Here is a 7,867-nt window from a genome sequence, read left to right on the forward strand (position 1 = left end):
GTTAAAAAAATAAAAAAAAAAAAAAAAAACTCACCCAACTCCACATCCTGATCGTCCGTAAGGATCAGTACGATATTGGGCTTCCTCTCTCTGGGCTGCTGATAAGGAAGATAAGGCGAGTTAGCCTGCTGACCGTTGTAATTTGGCTTGTGGAGGGCGCCGCGACGCTGACCGCCAAAGACGTCCTCGGTGGCGGCGTCGCCGTCGGGACGCCTCGCATTGGCACCCAACAGCAAGACGATCGCCAAAACTTGCAGATTCTTCATTATTGATTATTTCTTGATAGCTTAGCGAACACTTCGGATGATTGTCATATCATACTCGATGACTGTAAAAAAAAAAAATATGAAAAATTCTCATGAGCCAATCAGTTTGCGTAACAGAGGTAATTTAATGAAAAAAAAATTTTTTTATTATAAATGCAAATAACCATAATTGTAATACCAAGAGGTTATCCTGCGCGTTATCACGGCACGGTTATCACGTAACAATGTCTGTAATTAAATTACAGTAAAAAACCACCAGACCGGGATAATGGGACGGAGACGAAAAAGAGAAATAAACAAAGATGGCGATGCATGGGTTTGAAAAAAAAAGAGGGATGTGGCTCATTTGAATTTCAATGGAAACTCTCCTTCTCGTTCATCCTTCGTGGGTGAACCTGCCAACCTGGTCTCGACACCATGACGAGTAGGTTGCTAAGTTAAATGGTACCTACTGCCAAATAATAATAATAAGCAGTCAGGTATACGCGTAGGAAGATCTTTCGAAGATGATCAGGAGATGATCTTGACGTCAGATCGTTAAAAAAAAAATCAGCGATCGATCGACTATCGGCTCGTTCACTGTTTTACATACAATAACTATTTTTTTTATTCAATAAAAAAAAATCACTCATTTAAATATCGCAGTCGCATTGTCCTGTCACGATATTCAGAGTGATCGGCGATAATCGATCTTGGCGAGATAAAATTTCTTCGGACTCGTCTCGACGAAATATACGGAAATATAGGTTTTTGAAAAAATTCGCAAAAAAAATTTTCAATACCAAAATTTGATTTTTATAATAACAGGATACGTGTGGAATTGTGAAAATTTTTTCATATCCCATTTTCCATTTTTTTTTTTTTTCAATAGATACTGTCGAGATGCATCTCGGCTTTGGACGCAGCATCCAGCTTCGTCGGTCCATTGTGGAGTTACGAATGACGTTCGAGAGCAGATGAAAAATTGTGGCCGGATTCACATCTGTCCCGAGACTTTAGTAAGTAATGTATATACATATGTAAACACAAGGCGTGTAGGATGATCGACGGATGATGGAGGCTGCGTTCACATCGCTCCCTGTGAATGAATAATGATAAATTGGGTAGCGTAGGATGATCTGTAGGTCGTGCGTGCTGAGGAAGTGAATATAGAAACTGTGGCTCGCCCGGAGTTGCGTGGGACGAATTTATCCGACGTAATCGCGAAATCGATTAAAAAGACAATTCCAGTGTGAACGATGCCTTAATGATTAAAAAAAAATCATGACTCAATTAGATAATATCTCAAATGACAACACTGATACCGACGATAGCTACCCCAGTGAAATTTAAAGGTTGCTAAAAATGGAGGGGCGTAAATTAAAAAATTGATGAATGCTGATTAAATCAATAATTACTTAATTAACAAATTATTAAAACTTCGAAAAAAAAAGCACAAGCCTAAATCAACCTTGCCGACTCTTCGTAATAGTTAATCAATCTTATCGGACAGTCCTGCCAATTTAATTCACCCTTATATACTAGCCACAGCGTCATTAAAAGCGGCGGGAAATTCAAATTAATTTACGAACCTCTTTCCCAACGTTCGACGTGTAAGATTTTTTTATACAAATTTGAAATGTCCCCGAATGGGTTTGCAGCATAGTAGAAGAGTAATGACTTAATAGCCAAGCTCGTTAAACGCAGTGATGGCCAGTCCCGTTGAATAGTGGTAGAGCAAGACAATAAAATAAAAGATAAGAAAAATAAAAAAAAGACAAAAAAGTTTTAAGTGAAAGAGTCGTTTGTACCCCATTTTTCACCAGGCAACGTTGATACCCAATAATTTCCCATACATTATGAAAAGTAGCCACGTTGCCGAATTTCGATGAGCTTACAATTCGCGAAAGGCATTAACGATATCGTTAAACGAAAATAATAACAGCAACGCGAGTCAAGGTAAAAGCCACCGATAGAAATATCAAAATAAATTTGATTAACATCTTCCATTAAGTTTCCATTGGTATAATTGCCCGCGAAGAAATAACCATGAAGGGTCAGCTGAAATTTCATGCCTACTGCATTTAATAATACAAAGTGATACGGCGATATATGATAATAAATGATATCGAAAAATAATTCAATACACGTAATACAAAAAGGGTCATTACAGGTTATTAGTGTATTTCCGGAAGTGCAAAAAGAGAAGAAAAATTGGGTCGAGATCAAAGCCCGGAGGCAAGTAGATGAAGATAGGTAAATTGGCGTTTGGTCGTTCTGTGTGACATCCGTGACGTCACTTCCTGGATATAGCTACCAACAGCAGACCGAATTTAGCACAATCAGATAATGTAACCCAGCCAATGGTCTTTGGCTTTACGCAACCATTGCCGATCATTTGCATAGAGTCCGTTACCGTCCACATATATATATATATATATACACACGTTCCCGCGATTCTGTCGCTCGTTCATTCGTTTATTTCTTCATTCGTCCATTGACTCGTAGCAATGTACATTATACAGACCAAAATGTCTAAGCCACGTCGAATAAATCGTCCACGAAATTCGCTTCCCGTCCGACGAGCGACATTCCAGACTCTGCGCAGAGTGACTGCGCAGTAGGTAACACCAACGGTTCGTTTTTTCTCGATCCTCAAATATTCACAATACACATAAAGTTATTAAAATACACGTTGATTTACGTAACAGTAATGACCGTGCAGTTGAACACCTTGTTACCTTACGGTATTTATAGCTTGGACTACTGCTAGAGTCAAATGTAACGGCCGTTTGAGTAAAAGGAGAAAAAACAATTTCAAACTCCCCAACCGTTCTTGTTTCCGGCAGATATCGTTGCGAGCGCATCCAAGCCGACTGCTAGACAGACGTCGCGTCGCGTAAGCCCGGTCGGTAACCAAGGGTAGAATAAATAAGAACGAAGAAAAGAGCAAATAAACGTGGGGCGAGAGAGAGAGAGAGAGAGAGCAAACAGATGGGAAAGAGACCTGGCATCGGTAGTAGCTATACTGCAGGCAACCAGCAACGGCAGACAGCATGGCGGCGACTTTGTCAACCTACGCGAGGTTTAATATACATATACATAGATATTTTCTCTGACTTCGTTGGATAAATTTAATGCTCGTTCATCAGACTCATCCGTGTTTTCAATTTTTTTTTATACACATTTATTCGGACAGTCTCTACTGGATCCTTGCTTATAAAAGGAAAATTATATATTATTTACTGTCAAAGTCCATCTTTTTTTTTAACACTTCGCTTCTCGATTTTCTTATTCGTAGCACAGGAAACGTCTAACACGTTAAATTTCGCACGAGTCAATGCAACGCGATTACTCGGAATTTCATGTAAACCAACACCCGATCTAACCTAACCCAACCATATCCACGCGAATCATCCGTCATATTTGTATCGAATGAATTTCACTGCAAGGGAGGTGAAGTTGCTTGATAGCAAAGAAAATATTCATTATTATACAAAAATCAATTATGCCCGAGTCTTACAATTGGCGTAACGAAAACAAAGGAAAATATTACAAAAGCAACACGCGAGCGTCCAGCTTCGCATTATTCAGCGTCGAGTTCTCTTAAATAACTCAGCGACAACAATGAACGTCCCACGAACATTCGTTTACTGAATGGAGGATCGTTAATGGCATTGTTGCGAGCCAAAAGTCGGAATAGATTTATCTTACGCGGAAAAGCTCGTGTTATGGCTGGCTGAGGTTAGGTTAGGTTAGGCCGAGTTAACCTAACCCTCAAACAAGGATTCAGGTCGTCTTTCGTATTTCTCAAAAGGTTTTCGGAAACCGTGCGTGTCTAGAGGAAATTCCCGATTGCTACTCGAACACACAGTCAACGTATATATACCGATCGGTAGTTTCTTGGCGGTAAATTCAAATGCAGATTTGGCCCGCGACATAAGTCCACGAGTTTATTAATGACCTAGGACAGCCGGTAGAAAGTTAACGCGACTTCCTTTTCCGCAAGAGTGACGTCACCGGTCACGTGCAAGTCTTACCAACCGTAACGAAGAGAGACAGCTCGATCGGCATCAACGATACTAAAAGTTCCTAGAAGTCGAGTTCTAGGTATTAACGGTTAATGCGTTTGGCTGCGAAAGATAAGGGACTTGCAAGGAGAATTCAAATGGTGGAGATAACAAGCCTAATAGGTTCTAGGTAATAATCTAGGGAATTTAACGTGGGTATGTCTGCGATTAGATACTCGTTGGGCTAATGTAAAAGGGGTTTAAAAGAATATCCCTAGAACGTAGTGAAAAGTGATTCAAATATCTAGGGATAATAGTGACTGATCGTCATTTGCCCTCGTGACCTTTCAATGCCACGGATCGTATAGCTATATGGTCGTCTAGGGATATTACTGTTTACCGACAGTCGTCCATACGAATTTGACTGTAGATCGGTAAGATAAATTCCCTAGATTTGACACGGCGCATACGAGATACGTTTTCGGCCAGACTAATGCCACGATATTAATCGTAATATCTGTCTAGGGACATTGATATCTGGTATCGGTGGTTATTGCCAACCTATCTTAATGGTGTACGGGCGATACACACGTGAATCGATAGGGGGACAACGTAGCCTTATCCTCGCGTCTAATAGCTCGCAATCTGTTCAAATGTCCTTTCTAACCTAATCCAAAGTAACGGAACGTCATGCCAATTACCAGCGAAGATACTTTCGCGAAATCTAATTAAAGATCGCATCGAAGATTGGATATTGAGAAAATGGCGGAACCCCCCAATCTCGCGTCCCCGGGTCGCTTTGATCTGCACTTTGCTTAATGTAGCAGTTTGCGGTCGCGGCCCGAAGGCCACCTGCATTTCCCTACGACCATTAGACACAGTCGAGAGTCGAATTCGCAGTGCAGATGCGTCAGGAGAGACGAACGGAGGCGCATGTGCGAAAATTACGTGTATGCATCTGGCATTGTTCGGAAAATCGGGGATGCGTGACGTAGACGTAATTTAGGTTATGTCGCCGTCGCTACTGGTGAACGTGTGCGGAGAACACGTGGCTGGTATTCGGGAGTAAAATAGCGAGCGACACGTTCGATTTTGATTTTTGGCAAATGATCGCGAAATCGGGGCGCGGCGGGAAATTTGAATTTATAAAACGTTACATCGGGTGCAGCGGGATGCTCGAATGATCAATTTCGGAAAACGAAAAGTTACAAATCGTAAAAATTGTAAATTTTGAAAAATTACACGTAATCTTATTAGTAATCATATAATTATATTTTTGGATCAATTCCAAAATCCCACCCACACTTTCCTCCTACGTACTTCGGCTTCGTGAGGGATGGTATTCGCAACCCTCATATACAATCTGTTGGGGGTTAAGGAACATACAGAACAGGAGTAACCATCCCTCAGGTATACCAACCCTACCGTGTATTCTTCCATGTATATTTCTCTAGGTAAAAGTGTTGCCACCCGAAGTACAGGGTGATTCAGAAGTAACGTCCCTTTGATAACGTCGACTGGATCGCAGAAATAGAGCAGTTCCAATATTTTCGCTCTGTCCATACATCGGGTATACTAAAAAAAATTATCTACAGGGTGATACAAAAGTTATCTATCCAAGTGGACGGGGTCGTGTCATTTTTGAATCAACCAGTACTGACGCACTCGGTATATGTTTTTCCTTCATCTTTTACACCCTACACACACGCGCCCACGTGTGTAGAGTATATATAGGGTGATCCAAATATAACATCCCTTAATCGTACGAGGAAGTCCCGCAGTATCTCATACAAGATACGCTCGATTTACCACCCTTGCATTTTTCTTTTTATACCGATTACGACTCGAGTAACGGCACTGCGTACGGAAGTGTTTCTACCGGAGGCTTAGGGTCGATACGAAAAAAGACATATGTTCAAAGTATAATCAGATAATGACCAAGTAGTTAAAGACGATACGATAATATCCTTCAGTCGGATAATCCTCTGACGAACGCACGTGTAATCCGTACATACATAGTATCCCGAGTACAGGTTCGTACAAAATTTCAAGTCCCCGAGATATTTTGATAAATATTGTTGTACACGAAAAAAAAATTTTTTAGTTGGTGAAAAATTTCATGGTCGGTCATCGCTACCATAGAAATGTATAATTTGGCTGGGTGTGAGAGGAAAAAAAAATTGATTTTTTTCCAACGCCAAATTTTTTTTATTATTCAGCGAATCGGATTACAGTATACTGACACTGGTAATCGGCAAGTTTGCAAAGCTGAAGTTGATGATATTAATTTTTTTTTTCGTTATCGCGAAATTGAAAATGGATCGTCGGATAAATTGCTGATTTGTACGGTTAATTGATATGGGTCGATTTTCAAAGGTTGTATATAATTAATATATTATAGCAATAAATTTGTGTTTTTATGCAAAGTTGTTCGATTCAATTTGCAAAAATTTTGTCTTTCGCTCTTTAGGGTCGCAGTGCGAATACGCCCTTAGTTGCCGTATCAACAAGAAGAGATCCTTGAACGATACCCTTAGTCATTCGAAGGTACAGATATCCTTCGCCGAGAGAAATCCTGTTTTCCAGCATCCGACAGCCGCGACGTAAGAGCTCCGTGAGAAATTTCGCAGATCGTGCAAAAATATATATATATACATACAGTTACGTGTATAAATTTTCGCACTCCGATTCACAATTCACGTACCACATAATTAATCCATTAAGGGATTTACCATAGAAATTCATTTCTATACATTGTGGATTCCGCTGGGTTGCAAATGAAATTGCCGAAATTTAATGACGACCGAGTGTCAAAGGTAAATTTTCGCGAGGTTACAAGAAAAAAATTTTTTTTTATCTACCTAGACCCTCTTTTTTGGGACCTTGCGAAAAATTGTCACTGGTCGCAAATTCGACCGCGAATAAGTTTAAGCGTGTCAATTAGAGCATACAGGCTCCAGCGTCCGTTCCTGCAAACGGAGTGCAGCCGGTTTGCGCTTCAGTTGGTTGCATTCGTTAATTGCATCCAAAGAGACTCGACGAATGTCGTTGCCTTGCATAAAGAAATTGCGAAACATGAAGTTGGCAATATTTTGTTTAGAAAAGAAAAAGGTAAAAAATTTTCAAAATCCCTCCACTCCGAATACGCATGATTCGTTTGGTGGTAAATGACACGGTTTAACAGTGCCAAAATTTGTTTTCTCATATTAAGAAAAAAATATCGAGATATCGATATACGATCAATCGATATTTCATTTCTTCGTAAATTCAATATACAGTCAAAGTTCATTATTCGAGCTAAAACGAAATTCGATCCTTCGTTACGTCCGCCATGACATCTTAAATTTCTAGAACCATTGAACGAAGAATATCGGGATATTGAAAATGATCGATAAATACGAAGAAAAAAAGTCGATTATTTATTATCGATCGAATGGCAATAAAACTTTGTCCAAGTTTCATCGATACTTTATATCCATTATTGAAATCAAAACCGAAGCACAGTGGCCAGGTAAAAGATACGGATAACGAGGTCGTGTCTTGTGTTACAATACGTTGTGTATTGGATGGGTAATACTTTTTTTTTTTTTTTTTTTTTTTTTTTTTTAAAAA

General features: G+C 39.8%; 1 protein-coding gene across 6 annotated transcripts in view; it reads right to left on the reverse strand.

Moving 5' to 3' along the window:
* Window positions 1-7,867, reverse strand: part of LOC107272926 (extracellular sulfatase SULF-1 homolog) — a gene marked incomplete at its 3' end in the record, with an annotated part of 37,862 nt that overhangs the window by 8,082 nt on the left and 21,913 nt on the right. For all 6 annotated transcript variants that reach the window (XM_015750605.2, XM_015750610.2, XM_015750606.2 and 3 more), the window contains 1 exon segment: window positions 35-328. In XM_015750605.2, the coding sequence (XP_015606091.1) occupies window positions 35-266 (232 nt within the window).

This window comes from Cephus cinctus, unplaced genomic scaffold (assembly GCF_000341935.2).
Source record: "Cephus cinctus unplaced genomic scaffold, Ccin1 Ccin1_scaffold1312, whole genome shotgun sequence".
NCBI classification, from domain to species: domain Eukaryota; kingdom Metazoa; phylum Arthropoda; class Insecta; order Hymenoptera; family Cephidae; genus Cephus; species Cephus cinctus.